Here is a 19,817-nt window from a genome sequence, read left to right as displayed (position 1 = left end):
TTACCGGCATAGAATGTTCAGACGTTTGCTTTTGGGTTTTGAAAATGATTTAACTTTCGTTGAAAGCCTAAAGAAAATTTACCTCAAAGATGCAATTTAATGGTCGGGCGAATCATGGAGTGACGTGAAAGAATCAACACTAAAGAAATTATGGGAAAATATCATCCTGAAAAATTATACCGCTGGACCAACTGAAAAACATTACAGTTTTACTTATTCCTTCAGTGTTATCAGAGATTTTGCCAAATAACCAAACATATGTATAGTAAGCAAGATGTTTAAATCCGTGCTGTAGGCACAGCACAAAGATCATGGCCAAAGTATCGGAGTTGTTATTTTGTTTCCCGTGTTATAAATCTATAACCAACGGGGTGACGTTTTCAGAAAGTGCGTCGATAATTTCGTGAATACAGCTGTATTTTGTGCCAAACTTCGTATTTCATCAAACTATTTTTAAATTTTGCGGAAAAACTTTAAAGAAATACGAATTTCGACATTTTTCTAGAAATAAGCGGTTCACGAAATTTCGGTGTCCCTCCTAATGATTTAACAACTCATATAGTACCGACCTTTGCCGCTTCACTGGTTAATAATGTGATTTGTGCTTGTTTAGTTGCTTTTTTATCATCTATATAGTATGAACCACTTTCAAAAGTCTTGTGCATTTATAATAAAACTAAATGTTACATAAAAAACAACTGATTTGTTTAGCTTGACAAAGTACCTACAGAATTCATATGATCAAATATTAATTTGTGCAACCATATCTCTGTTTGACAAATAATTTTTTTTTGGAAGAAACATTCGATATTAATGTGGCACTGCTTAAATACATAACAGTTAAGCTTACTTTTTATTTCTCTAGGTGTACACTGCGGTCTTCAATTGAAAACACGCAAGACCTGCAATATATATATTTTTTTAAATTATAAACAAAATATATAGTTAAATAAGTAATTTTATACATAGAGACCTGAAAAATTCGCGGGTTCATTTCGTGTTATGCTAAAATTCAAAAAAATTATACCTTAGTGCTGCTTCTGTCATTGGTTCACTGTTAATCTGGAGGACTGCGGGCCAATTAGAGACCCTCACTCATAGAAGTGTCGAATCACAGGCCACCCAGTCGAGACGACTCACAAGTCAGCAGCCAATGAACAGTTGGCATTTGCCCGAGCGTGTAGAGGATATTGGAGTCTATCCTGGAGGTCATTGAACACGCGAATTTTTACGGTCTCTATTTATACAGCCTCAGCCTGATGTTCAGTGTCACAAAGGATAAAGGCTGCGAGAGCGGAAGACGGGCAAAGTTACGTTGGGAGTGAAGACGTTGAGGAAGAGGCAGTCCTCGGCCGACACCGCTCCCCGCTGCTTGCACACGGCACCGAAGGAAGACGAGTCCCTCACACCTCGCCAGCTTCCTGGTGCCTGTGGTCCCTGGAAAAAAAAAAAAGAAAAAAATTGGTTGTCTGTAAAGTCGGTTTAAGGACGATAGTTTAACGTGACAACGTCATAACAAAACATTGATGAAATGATTGCATACTTTTATGAATAAAATTGAATCAATTTTATTGAATTATCATTATTTTGTATGGATACAAAGAAGGAGTGAAATGAAATCTACAATTTAATTCATAAATTTACTTTTATTTTGCACTCATTAATTCAAATATGATTATTACTTTAACGAAAAGATTATATTAACTATAACTTTTATACATGTTTGCTATTTAAGTTCTTCCAATCTGTGTTATTCTGTTAAGGATGGGACGATGATAGGAATAAACAAACATTTTAACAAAAAAAAACCGACTTCAAAATAAACAATTCCAACACAAAATAATATGCACTAAAAAGTAAAAAAATAATTGTGTATTCTTCTACAACTTAATAATCAAATTAAAAGTCAATCAAATTATTACGATAATATAATGTAGTTACAATTATTGTTATTTTTGGAGTCGGTGTCAGCCAAGGAAACACTACAATATACCTAACAATAAGAATAAGATAATATTTTAAGAAATATTTTTTGATGTGATAACGTCTTATAAATCGATGAACGCCGGCTGCACGCACGAAAATGTGCCACGTTCCGAAATGTCCGAGCGTGCAAGGGAGAGGGCTAAACAAACTATATACAGAGAGGGCTTGTGACGCATCTATCTCTCGTTCATTCCTTGGCTGACACCGACTCCAAAAATAACAATAATTGTAACTACATTATATTATCGTAATAATTTGATTGACTTTTAATTTGATTATTAAGTTGTAGAAGAATACACAATTATTTTTTTTACTTTTTAGTGCATATTATTTTGTGTTGGAATTGTTTATTTTGAAGTCGGTTTTTTTTTGTTAAAATGTTTGTTTATTTTTTTCATTTTTAGGGACTCTGAAGTACACGAACTAATTTGTCTGAATATGGGTAGACCTACTAAACGTGCTGATCAAATGAGAAAGCGCCGTTTAAAGGTCTGAGGTACCAAACCTAAAATTAATAAAGTACTTTTTTTTACTTTTTATTGCATTTTCATTTAAGTATATTATTTTGAAGTCAGTTTTTAGATTTTGTTAAAATATTATTTATTTATACTTTTTAATTTAAGTTCGTAAATATAAATACAGGTATGAAGTGTTTTTTTTAATAATAATATATGTTAATGTGCTTCTTCATTATACAGATCATTATAGATTCATGTACCAGTATCGGCCCGTGTTAGTCGTGTCTTATCTGTGTCTTGAAGAACTACCTCTTGAAGTCACGTTTAACCAAATTAAATGAAATTAAAATAACAAACTTAAAAAAAAATGTTGCTATTGCTAATTAGCGCCATGGCAGGCTCCTAAGAATTGAAGAGTTCCGTTACTTTGTCATGGATCCCATGATCAGAACCTAACCAAACTCTCATTAAAATACCCTTGAAGTACGTCAATAAAAAAAAATATTATCGAAATAGGTTGGCGTGATATTGAGTTATTCGTCCTTTTGTCGCGCACACATTTAATTAAAATTTAAGACTTATATGGTTTTTTCATGGATGCCATTGTCAGAACTGGACCAAATTTAAATGGGACCACACGGGAAGCACCAGCTTTCAAATGAAAAAAGAATCATCAAAATCGGTTCACCCAGTCGAACGTACTGAGGTAACAAACATAAAAAAAAAACATACAGTCGAATTGATAACCTCCTCTTTTTTTTTGAAGTCGGTTAAAAATAGGAAACGAATGGGAGTGTTTCAAGTTTAATGTGCCTCGAAAAAGTCAAATCGATGGTTGTTCCAATCGAGTGGAAAAGAGCTAGATGCGGCGCAAGCGTACAATGAGCGTAACGGGACAATGTGCGTAACGGGACAATGAGTCATCTTTTTTCGTGCGTGCAGCCGGCGTTCATCGATTTATTAGACGTTGTCACGTCAAAATATGAACCACCCACCGCTTTCGTAATATTCACATGTCCCTACCCATACTGTTGCAAGTATACCGTCATTGCAGTTTCCCATACGAAGCTTGAAATTCTTACGTCGTGATGTAACATATTTTGAATTCATAAGTACAAATTTTTTGTAATTTTTTCAAGTGAATATTCTGCACACATTTAACTATAATTATTTAAGGTACTCACACACTTAAAACGATAAAATGTATAACTTTCTGTTTAAATTATAATAATTTAATGAGCAGTAATTTTTTTACAGGTTTTTCGATTTAGTTAAACGTGTAGAAGGTACAATTAATCCAAAACCTGTTATGAAGAATTTAATGTGAAGTAGAAGTTAAATGTTAGCAAATGTAGCCATCACAGCAAATACAGGGGCGCATCTGCGACGAAGAGGAGAGGTGCCGGTGGGCCGTGATTGGTCAGCATGCGGGTAAGAAATGAGAGGTCCCCCCCCCCCCCCCCCGGGACAAGATGTGGACGTGACCTCGTGGTTGTGACCTTGCATCGGCAAGCTTCGTCGGACAGCCACGTCGAGGTGACAGCGGGCCAGGAATAAACTGTTCGGCAAAGCTACTGCGAATATTACCTATTTGTTATAGTGGAGACTCCACGTCTTCTGATAGAAGTTTTCTTATTTAATTTAAAAAAATTTTTAATGAACCCCAAGTAGCAACAACACGATCTGTGAACCTGTGCGGTTGGTTTGCAAACAGTAACTACATATTATATAATTTATGTCCCGTTTACGGAATGTTAAAGGCAACCTTCTAATTATTTTCATTCGGACTCAACTTATAAAACATATCACCCACTAATTGTCCATAGCCGACGTTGTTGTAGAGTACAAATTCAATAGCTGCATAGTAAACTTATAACTAGAGACCCGTGAATTTCGCGGATTCATTTCGTGTTATGCTAAAATTCAAATAATTATACCTTAGTGCTGCTTCTGTCATTGGTTCACTGTTAATCTGGAGGACTGAGGGCCAATTAGAGACCCTCACTCATAGAAGTGTCGAATCACAGGCCACCCAGTCGAGACGACTCACAAGTCAGCAGCCAATGAACAGTTGGCATTTCCCCGAGTGTGTAGAGGATATTGGAGTCTGTCCTGGAGGTCATTGTATCCGCGAAATTCACGGGTCTCTACTTATAACTAATACTGGAGACCTGTTTTCATAAATATCACGAAACTAAGTAAGACAAGTCAGTAGTATATATTGGTATGTCCGGGAACTGGTGCCGGTGCGTGAAGCCGGGAACCGACCTCCATCTTGAATTTTGAGGTGACGGCAGCCATATTGGATGACCAGTTTGGGGAAATATCAAGCCTCTGGCATTTTTGAGGACTAAAACGGCAAATTTTCCCTCAAAACGGGAATTTTATCCTACAAATAGAGTAACTTTTTTTATGATTTATGAGATTTTTGGCGAAATTTTTTTCCTTGAACATTGGAAATTATGGCGAGTTTTTGAGTCATTTTTGGCAAATTTTGAAGTTCAAGGTCGAGGTAATCCAAGATGGCTGACGTGACTTCACAATTAATGCGATGGTGGTCGGCTCCCGGCTCCATGCACTAGGTATGCTACTCAGGTCGGTGTAGCCGTGGTCACTACCTTGAACCGCAGCGGCCCTACTGGGGGCTGGGCGTACGGGATCCCCAGGAACTTGTGGTAGGTGGTGTTGTCGCGAGTGGTCGCCGCTACGCCCCTCAGAGACCCCTGAGAGATGGTGACGACGGGAGCTAGCTCTGCTGCAACCACCTGTAAGCACACATTGTAAGTTTTTTTTTGTAAATGGAACAGAAATGTAAACCGGTACATTTACATGGAAACAACTGCATCATTATTAGAGACCCGGAAAATACGCGGGTTCATTTCGGGTTATGCTAAAATTAAAATAATAATACCTTAGTGCTGCTTCTGTCATTGGTTCACTGTTAATCTGGAGGACTGAGGGCCAATTAGAGACCCTCACTCATAGAAGTGTCGAATCACAGGCCACCCAGTCGAGACGACTCACAAGTCAACAGCCAATGAACAGTTGGCATTTGCCCGAGTGTTTAGAGGATATTGGAGTCTATCCTGGAGGTCATTGAACCCGCGAATTTTCCGGGTCTCTAATCATTATTTTATTTGTTTATTGCCTTATTTTAAGTGGTGAAGTTAAGACGTACCGCCTTGTATTACTTAATCAAATACCTATAGCCATGCATATTTCGCGAAAATGATACCGAGGCTAGCTTAAAGTTAAAACACTGTAGCATCGCCTGTACTACGTGATTGGATGAGTTTATTTGAGGAACATCTTAGTTGCCACAGTACCAATCACAAGTAAGTCAGCGCGGAAGCAAACACGACCTGAGTGGCTCGATCGAATAAGGAGACGACTTCTCTCTCAGACGGCCGCCAATCACAAGGAAGAAACCGCTGGTTCGGTGTATATCTTGTTGCAGTCTAATAGACGCTCAGGCTTTTTCACGAAAAATGCCTGCCCCTACACATACATCTTTAGTAACTAGGAACATGCAAATTAAACTGATAAACAGTGTTCGCAGTAATATTGTGTTCTGATAGCCTACTTTGTGTTGACCCAGCAACTACAATAGTCAAAGTTTTTTGTAAAGTGTTCTCTTATTACCTGTAACGTATTAACTGTGCACATAATAAACATAAAACAAAAAAAATTAAAGTCAAATTGTTTAGTATTAAATTATTTTTTCCATGGTTTTAAACAAAATATGTTTGAATGAAACATCAGTTAAAATATGAAATTATACCCAATTTACTTAAGAAATACCTACGCAGTAGGCATTGTCTTGAAAAACGTATTTCATATATTTAAAAAAATCATAGCGATTATTTGTACGAAGTTAAAATATCTTACTTGAAGTGTTAAAAATATTTTTTTCTTAGAAACTGGTTTCCAAAGAAAATTGTTTTAATGGTGCAGGAAATATATTTTTTGTCTGACCAGTGGAAACAAAATAAAACAGTAAAACACAAAGGTAACAATATTTGTATGGTGTCAATTTAAAAGTATATGCCACTAGAAAATATTAATATCGTATGTTACATTCTCACTTCTCACTCAGCGAAAAAATTTTAATAGATTTTTTAAACTATATTCACACACACACACATATATACATATAAATATACAAACACTTCTAAGCTGTCCTTTTTTGGCTCATGATTTTGATGCAATATTACAACTTTCTTTAAACTGTTTTACAACGAAGGCTGTATTCATTAATTCAAATATGTGTAGATATCACATGAACACGTATTCTTCCGATTCGTGCTGCAACTGAATTAAAAACTGGCTTTATAAATTTTCAAAACCCTTGCATAAAACCCGATTTTATTTATAAAACCATTTCTTTTAAATCAAATAAAAAGCAATCAAGGAAAATATATAAGAAAACAATCTTCTTGAGGCACTGTTTCCAAATATTTTAAATTTTACGCGGTACATGTCACTAGTGCTCCTGGTATCGATTACTGAAAACAATATGGCAGGGGCACTCTCTAGCATATGATGTGGGTTAACTAGCGCTCCTGGTAGCATGTATTGAAAAAAACATAAATATGGGGGCTCGGTTTGGGAAAGGTGATGATATTTATTATTCCTTCAAACTAAAAACATTTCAATTTCGAATATGTGTTATTTATGTATATACCTTATTCAATTCTGAGTCTGGTAATTGTATCGATGGACGTGTGGTTAAAGGCTTATTTTGTTTAATCTATGTAGAGGTCCGAGCTGTTATGGTTCGAAACAAAGACTTCCAATGTATTTTGTAAAAAAAATAATAATTTATTGTGTCAATAAGGACCACAACAACATTAGGAAGTAATGGAACATCGACCTTATGTGCATGAGATAGAGCCTTGCTGGTGCTCTCTAGGAACAAACAGCAGAAACAAATATTACGGTATCCAAGATGACGGCCTCCAGCGAAACAGAAATTAACCAAGATGGTGGTCGGTCGTCATATACGTAAGATGGCGGCCTCTAGCAGACGAAAACAAGATGGTGGATATACGTTAGAACTAAAAAAAGTGGTTGTGACATCAGATCCAAGATGGCGGACATGTTATTAGAATTCAAGATGGCGACCATAACGAAGATTGCAGTATTCTGGAATCCAAAATTGCTACAGTAACAAAATGTGTAACGATGATTTCATGTACGTCCAAGATGGTGAGCGTGACGAAAATTGCAACGTTCGGGGAGTGGGGTGCTCGTTATGAAGATGGCGACTGGAGTCGAAGGTCACGGTCAAAGGTCAAGGTCAAGTTAATCCACGATGGCCGTCGTGACGTCACCATTTAATATGGCGGAACAATCATCACTCCGCACCCAGAACCCGAGCGCCGAAGACCCTTTTATATACTACTTACTTTAAACCTCCCAGCATATGATGTACTGATATATAATTATTATTATTATTTAGCATACTGTTATACATAAAGTTTACTGTTCAAACCTAAATAGTTTTAATGTGAAATTATAAACGTCTTAGGGAAAGGAGTGACAAGGCGAGTAAAGGGATTATCACGAATAAAACACGCAAAAATTATATGAAAAGCGGTGGCGGGTGCCGTAATGAGTGTGGAAAATTGTAATAGCAGTGTACAGAGTGTGACACTAATTTTAATGTTTGCACCTAATTACTTACCTCTGGTGTTACTGCACAAATAACTCCAAAGGCACACAGGAAAATTATATTCATTACGCGGATTTTAATGTTAAACACCATGATATAAATATTAAAATTTTTACTATCCGACAGCAGATACAAATAATCCATTACTAAACAACCTTTCACAAACTAAATTATATTTTGTGATAATGCTTCAGAAATGTGAGTGCTTTTGTCTGTGAGCATCAGTAATAATATATTGTCTTATAAAATGATAAGATTTGGCGCTATCATCAAATGAGCGAGATTGGGAAATCTACGACAAAAGTGTTTCAGATACGTACGGTTATCACTGTTGAGAAAGTCTTAATACCGTATTGTTTTAAATAGTTCTCCGACGCGTAAAACCTGTCTGATAACTTTTCCTAGAAATCTGATAGTTTTCTCAGTAATTTAGCTGAGGTTTTAGTTTCATGTTACTGGTGTACATTTTTCTTGGCATCTTTTAGAGCAGGGCAGCATGAGTAAAAACTTATTATGAGTTACTAAAAAAATGTTTGATTACACTAAATCCTTAATGTCTATTGTGACTACATGCAATACTGCAGTGCTGGAAGCTAAAATGCACATCAAGTGTATTTTTTCTTTTTAAGTTTTGACTTATCTTCACTTTACGTAGTGTATAGGCGAAATAACAGCTCAACATTCAGAGTTCAGAACACGACAGTATCAGCACCGTGCGGGGGTCAAATCCTGGACTTTTACCTACCCTGCCAGCGGCAGTCCTTACCGATCGCCAAAAGGCCAGACCATAACCTTAAAATGCCGCATTCTGGAATCTAAGATGGATACCGTAATGAAAAGTGTAACAATGATGTCATATATGTCCTATCATCGCTATAGTTAACAAAGCTTATTTAACGAGTAAATTTCTATTTATGAATTTTATTTAAGCTAGTCTTCTTATTTTTACATGTGACCTTGTTTTACATTAAATGCAGGAAACTACAATTGATTATAAAAACTTATAAAAACCATTACTAAAACTGAAAATAAAAACCATACCGTTTGAAAACTATTAAACTTAAAAAAAAGTTATCTCATTTTTAATTTAAAAAGCAAAAAATATATTGGTAATTCATAATTTATTTTAAATCATGCTGTGAAACGCTTGAAATATTTGTAATATAATTCGAAATAGTATCTAAGCCTAAGTGATCACAAGTAGGACTCTATATTAATTAGACATATAGGTCACAATATTTTTTTAAAATACAATTATGCAAATGTGACATGATCAAAAAAACTGAGAGCGATATATTACTTTTCACGAAATTCCCGAATATCGTTTTAATATTTTTAATATTACGTAATATCTGTGATGTTTGCGATATTGCAGTTTCTAAAATAAAAGCATGTTTCTTGCATGTTGAGTATTCTAGATAGGCATTTGCATAGCAGCGTAAGTGAAATTTGCAATATAATTCCGATCGGCTATATTTTAAACCAAAGTGATATTATAAGTCAGATTTGGTATGTCAGAATTTACGAAGTCGATTTCCCGATTTGGATTTTTGCGTTTGCTATTTTCGTGATGTCGATATTACATCTACGATATTGGCAGTACCGATTTTTTCTGTATCTTGCAATAAATTATTGAATATTTCGAGACATAAATATAGCATTCTTTTCATTATGGTGTCTAAATATCGCAATTATATTGCAAACGGGACATAGCACAACCTAATTACAAACAGTAACCCAAAAATATCGCAAATGTTGGTTCTTCAGAACCTGTTATCGAACATGTATAGAATAAAGGTCTATAGACATTGAATATACTGCGGAATGGTTAAGTCTCCAGGTAGGTACATTCTGTTCAGCATATCATGTTTTTTCGGTGCTTAAGGGACATTAAGAATTTGAGGGTAGCTTAACAAACAATAAAAGCAATGTTTCACGTAGAACCATGCTAGCTTGTTGTGTATCGGTAGTTATTATTTATGATAAAATTATTAAACTGCTGAAGACTGAAAGTTATTTTGTGGCACCTTTCAAAAATGTTGACTTCTCATTTTTAACGGAGTATATTTTTTTTCTAATAATGCGAAATTGTTTGAAATTAAAGTAAATTTCAGACTCTTCTACGAAGAATTCCTCTTAAACAAAGCTTTTGGAGCTGTTGGAGCTGATGGAGCATTGAAGCACATGGAGCTGTTGGAGCATTTGGGCAATTGGAGCTTTTGGAGCTGTTGAAGGCTTTGGAACATTGGATCAATTGGAGCCATTAACAGTTGGAGCCCAAGACTTCTGGAGTCCACGACTTTTGGAGGCATTGTATCCTACAGCATATTTCGACCGATCGTATGCTACTGATGAGATCGTATTCCTTTGATGAGATTTTATCCTTACAAGTTGAAATTTCGTAAAAATGTGTATTATTTTTGTTAAATGTTATTCCATTTTCTGTTTATGCTATCTTTTTTTTATTGAGCTTCCGAATGTGGTTCCTTTATGACGATGAATGAGCATCGATAAGTCTGTACTCAGGACATGATTGGCCTCATGTTGCGGAGACGACTGGATTATACGCCTGGCATTGAACATGACCTCGTTAAAAGTTTGGTCGCGTATCGACAAACAATACCTCTTGGTTCGGAGAAGCTTGGTCTATACGCATGATTTTGTACGTGATCTGTTTAAAATGTTCGCCGAGTATAGACAAAAAATACACCTTGGCTACTGACTGGATGTGTCTGACCACCTACTGAATGCGCCTGGCTGCCAACTGGATGTGGCTGGCTACCGACTGTCAAGTATAACTGCCATGAACTCACATGTCAAGTTATGAAAAGGTCTCGCTTCACCTTCTAAAAAGACTGCAGAAATCGATAAACGCTTGATATTTGCTTGCTTTTATACTTGTAGAATTTTTGTACTTAATTTTTGACGTGACAACGTCTAATAAATCGATGAACGCCGGCTGCACGCACGAAAAAGTGTCCCGTTACGTAGTGTCCCGTTACACACATTGTCTCGTTACGCTGTATTTATTCTTTTATTATTGAAAAAGTAGCATGTGTCAGCCAATGCAGTAATAATAGGTGGTGTTAGATATTTGATTATAGTTTATTTATATGAAAACTTGTTCATAATTATATTTAAATGAAAAGTTTATGTCGTTTTCATTGCTTATTGATACAATTTTGGCAATAAAGGTTAATTATTCTTGCATTTTAAAAATCTGATTTCTAGTATAATTTCAAATATTTATTCTTTTATTATTAAAAAAAAGTAGCATCTGTCGGCGAGTGCAGTAATAATAGGTTATGTTACAATTGACTAAAAAATTATCGTGATTCATATAATTGATGATAGATATTTTATTACATTTTATTTATATGAAAACTTGTTCATAATTATATTTAAACTTTATAGCTAAACGCCAATTTTTAAAATTAATTACACGTCATTTGCACGTGAACTGTTTCGTCGACTGTTTATAAAGTGAAGTGAAAAGTTAATGTGGTATTCATTGCTTATTACAACAAATTCGACAATAAAGGTTAATTATTCTTGCATTTTAAAAATCTAATTAATAGTATAGTTCAAGTATTTATTATTTTATTATTAAAATAAAAATTATTCAATTTTATTCATAAAAGTATGTAATCATTTCATCAATGGTTTGTTATGACGTTTTCACATTAAACTATGGTCCGTAAACCAACTTTACAGACAACCAATTTTTTTTATTTGTAATTTTGTTGTTTTACCCGGAATCTGTCACTCTAAGGGTAATTGTTGATTAAATAACCGTTTTCGTATTGATCAAGAATCGAATAGAGGACGGATATCAATCTATTCAGTCAGCAAATTAACAAGTAATTTTTTTGTTGATTTTTAGAAATTTTTCCTGAATTTTAGCTTAATAATTAGATGATTTCAATATGGCACCCAAATTACAAGATGGCGGATGTCACTACATTAAATGATTCGTGTACTCTAACGCTCAAAATTTAAACTGTAATGGCGGAAGCGCATTCTTGTATACGAAAACAATATGTTGGATCCAAGGTGGCGGCCTCCAGCAGGCGAAAACAATATAACTGTCATGACGTCAAACTGTTTGGCATAATATCTACTTTGGCATTTGTAGTGGGCAATCAATCTGTCGGGTATCTTCCGTAAAGGAAGAATCCATCGCCATTTTCATTTTGTCCTCACCGGGTTCGAACCAAGGATACCATGTCCTAAGTGTTTTTTTAAAATAAAATTGTATTAAGTGATTTTTTAGAAATTTTCAAATTTTTGCTATTAAAAACATTAATATTTACGGATTTTCAAGATGGCGGGCGTAACGAAAAGTGCAATCGTAACGGCCTAGGTCAAAAGGGAGGAAGTTTAATTTAATTTTAAAAATTAAATTTGTTTTGAACTTTATAAGAATTCCAAAATTTCTAGCATAAAAATAACAGACTTTCAAAATGGTGGGCGTAACGAAAAGTGCAGCGTTTCTCTAATACACGATATCAAGTGTGACGTAAGCAATTATGTTTATTATAATTTTATTTAAATTGTAATTAAGAATTGAAAAAAATATAAATAAATAAAATGTTTTTTTCTCGCCGGGAATCGAACCAAAGACTGTGATGGATTGAGTAATCAAACATTTGAAGTAAACAGTGTTTTTTTTTTTTGAAATTTTCTTGCAATGTTATTGTAAAAAATTAAATAAATTCAAGTTTATGGTCAAGGTCGGCTTACGGAGGCTTGTCGATGGGGAATTTCAACCGTTTTTAGGAATTTGGGTTCTTTCAAAGGCAAAAGTCTTTTGAGGCATTCTGAACTACTAAGTTTTTAATTTTGAGGTAGAGAATGGGAAATGTTTTCTTAAAAACGGGAAATTTTCCTTCGAAATAGGGAAAATTTTTAGGAATTTTGAGGAGTTTAGAGGAATTTTTATGAAATAGTTACCAAAAATGGCCGCCGTGACATCAGAGTGGTCGGTTATTGACCCCACCTTACACATGACACCGGCACCTTGTTCGCGGAGCCTCATTCCTATACTACTATGGATTTTCTTTGCGTCAATCGTTATATCATCGTTACGATCAGTTTGGACCCACAAAAAGTTTCGTTTGATCGAATGTCGTACTTAGACAAATAATCATTTTTAAATGAGTAGTTTTGAAAATCGACGAAGGCTCTAACTTGGCAGCGCATTCCTGATTTTTTTAACACGGGAATATATATATATATATATAACGTAAGAACGAGTTTGGCGAGGTAAGAATTATCGCTAAAACTGATAGTTTGTGAGCAACACGAGTTTGAAACTAACTATGCAGGACTACTGTCTAAAACTATTAGGTGAAGTATGTTCAAATATCGCTTAGTACCTACGTTATGTATTTTTATACACAAAATAATATACCTAATTCAACAGTTTTCCAAAAATGAAAAATAAAAAATTAATGTGGTGTATTTGTTTGTTCAGAAGGAAAAAAAAAAAAAAGTTTCATTTCAATACCAAAGTTCTAATACTTCACTAAAACAAAAACAAAAAAGAAACACGCTGGTAAGCAATTATCACGGAATCTTTATGAACTAACTAATATTTTTGGTGAATGTGAAAGAACCGAGCGCCGGGAACACGCACAGGAAGCTGGGATGGAGGGGGTAGGGGTGGAGGGTCACCTGTTGTTCCTCGCGGCCGGCAGGAAGAGATGACCGCAGGTTTCCCAGGGCCTGCCTCGCACCTGTCGGCTCGCCGGCACACAGAGGGTCGAGGGCTCTCTGGACCACGCCGCGGCTCCGGGCAACCACCGCCCATGTGCCGTCCTGCCCAGGGGACGGTTCAGTCCAGGACAAGAAGAATGGCCCAGGAAGAAGAGTTGGTCAGGGGTATAAGAGTCACAACCATGCTGGGGTCGGGATCTTGGGCCTTGCGGTCCGTCTGGGTTGGTAGCAGTGGCGTGGATAAAAAACAAGTCGTGGCTTGCAACATTTACGTGCTTCAGTCACGTGTTCAAGGAAAAGAGTAGCAATTTTTTTTTATAATTTGGAAACTTTATTTTCTACCCTTTCCTTTTCAACCAAACGCGCATTTCATGAATAAAACCCTGGTAAAAACTTTGTGAAGTCGTACACAATATTCAGAGTTGTTCGAACTCAAAATCCAACCAGACGGTAAAAATGATTTTGAACACCAGCCGTTAACAAAATGTGGTTTGGAATCAACCTTAATTTTTTTAATACTCTTCGCCTTAAGCCACTCTGCGCACGACATTGGGCAATACACAGGCTATGAGATTTCGCCAGTTCATTCGGTAGCAAATTAGACTTGAGCAACTACTTTACTGTAATTATTTGATCGCAATACTCTGCGCTCGCTTTTTTAGATAACAATGAAAACTGTACATTTCTACGTTTACATGAAAACAACTGTATCACCACAAAATGATGGGCATTAATGCATTGTGTTGTCCCAGAACATCAAAAAAAAAATTATTTGATGAACCATTTCTTTACTAGCTTTCCAGTACTAACCAAGCATAATTACATGTTTTATAAAAAAAGTCAAATTATTTAAATTACGTTATATTTTCCCTAATTTAAAAAAATATGCTTGAATGGAACTTCATTTAAAATTTTAAAAATACTTAAAAAAACATAATATAACCGTTTTTATCGTTGAATGAACTGAAAACTAATAAATAAAATTTAAATTGAAGTTTTTTGTCTAACAGCCTGATAATGCTCCATAACTCTGTATAAAAATAAGCGTGAGGTGCTTAATATAACTTATCTTAAAATTTATATCACTAATTTATTATATAGTTTACGAAAATAAAGAAGAGAGCTTGAATTTATCTTGCTCTCCGAAAACTTGCTGCAAGATTGTTGCATGGAGACTATTATTAGCTTGAATCGAGTTTTCTAACACACTTGCTGAAACAGTCTTGCTGAAAGCTTGAAAGCTTATCATGGCAAGCTTCAATCAAGTTTTCATTGCTATCTGAAAAAGCGAGCGCAGAGTATTGCGATCAAATAATTTAAGTTAAGTAGTTGCTTAAGTCTAATTTGCTACCGAATGAACTGGCGAAATATCATAGCCTGTGTCTTGCCCAGTGTCGTGCGCAGAGTGGCTTAAGACGAAGAGTATTAAAAAAATTAAGGTTGATTTCAAACCACATTTTGTTAAAGGCTGGTGTTCAAAAACATTTTTAGCGTCTGGTTGGATTTTGAGTTCGGACAACTCTGAATATTGTGTATGACATCACAAAGTTTTTACCAGGGTTTTATTCATGAAATGCGCGTTTGGTTAAAAAGGAAAGGGGTAGAAAATAAAGTTGCTAAAATTATAAATAAAAAAAATTGCTACTCTTTTCCTTGAACACGTGACTGAAGCACGTAAATGTTACAAGCCACGACTTGTTTTTTATCCACGCCACTGCTACCAACCCAGAAGGACCGCAAGGCCCAAGATCCCGACCCCAGCAAGGTTGTGACTCTTATATCCCTGACTAACTCTTCTTCCTGTACCATTCTTCTTGTCCTGGACTGAACCTACCTGCTTAATGCTTGTAATATTTAACCCCGCATGAGTGTCTATGCAGGTTTTACCTGAGGCCAACTCAACTAGTTATAGTCTAGATTTGGAATAGGGGAATTACCCATGGTTGTTCAATTCCCAAAAAAGCACATGATGCATGACTCGCTTTCTGCATGGCTGAAACCCCGTATGATTAGGCGTAGACCTGAGAAACACTTAAGTCTCTCCTTAGCCAGACCCCTCCCAAACAAATACACTCAGTTTTAGTTAGGTTAGGAAAAAATAATGCCTTCCCCTCTAGGTAACGGGGTTAAATCCTACAACCTTCAACAACACTCAAATTCATTGCCCAATTGGTTCTTAGACCACTTTAATCTTGGTGGTCCCGTCCCCTTAATCTCTATGCATAACCGTGTGACGTAACACCTTAACCCTTAAAATTTAGATTTTGATGTTCTTTCCCCTCTCGCCTTACAATATTATTTTCCTGTCATTGGTCACCTTCCTAATTTTGAATAGAAGCTAGGGATAATAATTTGTACTGTAGATCTATTTTGCATACACTTGGCTTTAAGATATTGCGTGGAACAAGAGCACAAGTGCATTCAGAAATCTTACTGGAGCAGCAGGTATGATATAGGCCTAAGCTTTTTTTACCGAGAACTTTATTGCATTATGTTACGCATCACTTGTTTTTTTTTATTTTCGTCTAAACTGTCGTTTTGTAGTGGAAACATGCCACTATGCATCTTAAAAGCGTGCGTTATTCAATGGCACTCATGTAGCAAACTCCTTTGTTTGAGTATAATCGCTGTTAAAGTCTTTTATGTACGCAGTCTCAATTCCGAAGAAAAGTAGATACTTGAACAAACAAAGGGATTTGAGTGGATACTGTGCTATAGTTTGTATATACTTTCATCTGGACGCAATGCACACCTGGTGAGATGATTTTTAATGAATATGACTAACGTGTATGAATCGTGAAACTTTACTATGAAATATCTTTAATAATATCCTTTGACATGTTTTGTGAACATTATTATAAATAAAAACACTTGGTTAAAAAAATTATCAAATTAGTCAATAAAATGCAACCTAAATGGTACAGAAATATTCATACAAAATAACAGAAATTTGTAAATTGGTACATTAAAATTAAAACAACTGTGCCATTAAAAAATTGTGTGAGCAGTAAAACTGGGTTCGGATTCTTATCCGGGCATTTATGCTTTGTGTTGTCCCAGTACCTCCAATAGTTAAAGTTATTTGTCAAAAATTCCCTGAACAGCTTTCTAGTATTAACTGCGCTAATAATAAGCAAACTAACTTTTCTATGTTTTAAATAATTATTCTTGTATGAAACATCATTAAAAAAATTAAAGACCAATTTTCTGAAGAAATAGCCTACTAGTACTATCTCAAAAATGTATTTCATGTATGCAAAAATAATCTTAGCCATGTGATGTAAAAAGTTACAAAATGTTACTTGTAGTATTACAAAATATGTCTCGGAAAATGGTTTCCAAAGTAATATTTTGTAAAAGTACAGAAAATATTTTCCTGTGTATAAATGAAGAGAGCTGTAACTATAAATGTCAGGAAACCCCCTAAATAAAGTTATGACAAGACAACTAAATAACAGCGTTTAACCAACATAAACCTAATACGTTACGTAAAATGTAAAAATAGATGACTACCGTAATACAATATCTTTATATTATTGTTATGAACGTGAGCAAGGTCGGAACACGTGCAGGTTCAGAGCTGACTGGCGGCTGCCGCAACATGAGATGCACCGCAACAAGGATTGTCGCTTTCCCCCTTCCTTGCCACCACTCCCCGCGCGTCACCCTGCCTTTGACACGTAACTGACACCGGACAGCTGCAGAGTTACGCAAGCCGCCGACACGTGTTTCGAGAGATTTCTGCCGTCGGGTCGGCGCGGAATGACGCGACTGGCCCCAGCCGCGCTCGAGTGTTCTGGAAGGTGACTGGGCCTATATATATATGTGCCCGGGACGCCGGCCGAGAGTTAGTCTGAGTTGAGAAGAGAGTTCAGGCGGGAGCTTTCCCGTGGCGGAGTTTCCGGAGCAATAGTGCCGCAGGTGCGGCAGAGTGGCGAAGTCTTTGGATGAAGGTTCCAGGGCGGAGTTTCCGGGCGATAGTGTCGCAGGCGCGGCGGAGTCCCGAGCGAAGTTCCGAGCGAGGCGTCGAGCGGACCCTCGGCGAAGGCAAGTGCGACGGCGGCGGCGGAGACCCACGAGGGGTGCTGCGGCGAGAGTTGCGCCAGAGGTGCGGCCCAGTGAGGTGTGCGGTGTGTGAAAACGAGTGACTGGGAAAGCAACATTTTTAAGTGCAATTGATTATTTGCCATTTTATATTATTTGTAAGTGACATAAGTAGTGGCAATAAATAAAACTGTGTGTGTGATAAAAATCTTTAATTGGGCTATCCCTTACGAACCCCGCGGTTAATCGTAACATTATTATTCTGACGGCATACGTTCAGTGGCTAACTGAAAATTGAAGTCTTTGGAATGTTATCATGAATTCCAAACATTACTGTTGTAACAAGGTCTAGTTTTAGGTCTTAAACCAGGAACTACTAAGTAGGCCTACATTCAATCACACCGTGTCGAACATAATCCTACTACCTTTTGAAAAATGTGTAGCCGAACATTTAAGCTGTAAGTCAACAACTAAGAGAGTACACTTTTGAAAACTTAGAGATATCCACAGGGAATCGTTTAACGATTACACATGTGTCAGCCTCTTCCAGATTTTGACCTTATGATGAATGTCGTGCGCTCAATTCGAAGCATTCGAACCGACCGATAAGATAAAAAAAATTCGAGTAGCTTTTCCCTTAAGAATGACGCATGAGCTCTTGCAGTGGAAAGTATACAGCCAAAGGAAGGATAAAAGCACTGGCGCGTTGTTACTTCCGAATCAAGCCGGGTATTTTTATGTCTTGTCATAATCATTTTCTTGCCTAAGCTTCTTGCAGCGAGATCAAAGAAAGAAACTGTTCTTTTCTGGGAAACGTGACAGCATTTTAAAAGTTTTTTTTTAAAAACCCTTTTAAGAGAAAAAGTTTCATCAAACGTTACCCGAAAAAATTCGTTTCATTTCATGAAAACTGCATTGACTGCATACTTTTAAAACATGACGGTTTTTTAAATTCATTATTTTGCTGATTCACTTGCATTGTGGTATGGTTGCAAGTGATTAATGGAGCCATGCAAAATTCGCGTTTTTATTCGGTTACTGTCTAGAAAGGAACGCCATCGCACTTGAATGAAATCTCTAATTGAATTACAGAAAATCAGGCACCCTCGAATGGCTATAAGCCCATGTAAAACACCAATTAAAACATCTGATCGAATTTTAAGAGACCTGGAGAGAACGTGAAATGAGGCAGCCAAACTTGAATACATGACGACGACTTGACTATGCACAGGTTTTTGTAATATAGCTTGGCACCAGAAAATAAAGCGTGTTTGCAGGTTTCTTGTGATACGGTTGTTTCTTTACGTTCTTCAATTGATTCATGCGATGGGAAATTTCGATTTAATGCAGTTTTTTGGACATACGCCATTGCAGTTCTGCACTGTTTGTTGGAAAAATTCCGAAAATAAAAAAAAAATATTAAGATAAAAGTTTTTATTGTCTGTGCTGTCGTCGTTTTATTGTTCATAATAGGTAGGGACCGGCTAAATTCGCGGGTTCAATGCGCTACGAAGTAGGATTACCAGTTATGCCACTGTCATTTGCCAAACGACTTCTGACCTTTATTGTGCCTCGACTAAATCGGTACTTGGCCGATTCTTGGAGCCGATGACCGAAGCGGCACAACGATACAAGTATTTTAAATTTACCCTTTCGTTTGTTTAATACTATCTTCCAATGGTAAAACTCGGTTTGTATTTAAGGTGAAACTTAAAGCTAATGTTGATTTACAATACACATACCACAAAGTAATTTTCTTGGAAATTAGAATGAATGAATGAATGTAATGGCTTAACGTTATCGAGATCATTAGAGATGATGATCGATCAGATGAGAAATTGTCCGATGAAAGTTCGGGGGGGGGGGGGGGAGGAGGGGAACTGTAATGCCGCAACGTCCGCCACGTTTCTCATTTGCGTAAAATTCGATGCTTGACT

General features: G+C 36.3%; 1 protein-coding gene across 1 annotated transcript in view; it reads right to left on the bottom strand.

The window, feature by feature from the left end:
- The window catches only part of LOC134537958 (carboxylic ester hydrolase-like), a gene marked incomplete at its 5' end in the record, with an annotated part of 439,587 nt that overhangs the window by 23,698 nt on the left and 396,072 nt on the right, over positions 1–19,817 (bottom strand). The window contains 2 exons of the mRNA XM_063378976.1: positions 1,315–1,437; positions 5,063–5,209. Coding sequence (XP_063235046.1) covers positions 1,315–1,437; positions 5,063–5,209 — 270 coding nt within the window. The remainder of the gene's footprint in view (positions 1–1,314; positions 1,438–5,062; positions 5,210–19,817) is intronic.

This window comes from Bacillus rossius, chromosome 12 (assembly GCF_032445375.1).
Source record: "Bacillus rossius redtenbacheri isolate Brsri chromosome 12, Brsri_v3, whole genome shotgun sequence".
NCBI lineage: Eukaryota > Metazoa > Arthropoda > Insecta > Phasmatodea > Bacillidae > Bacillus > Bacillus rossius.
This window is presented reverse-complemented; position numbering and strand designations above follow the sequence as displayed.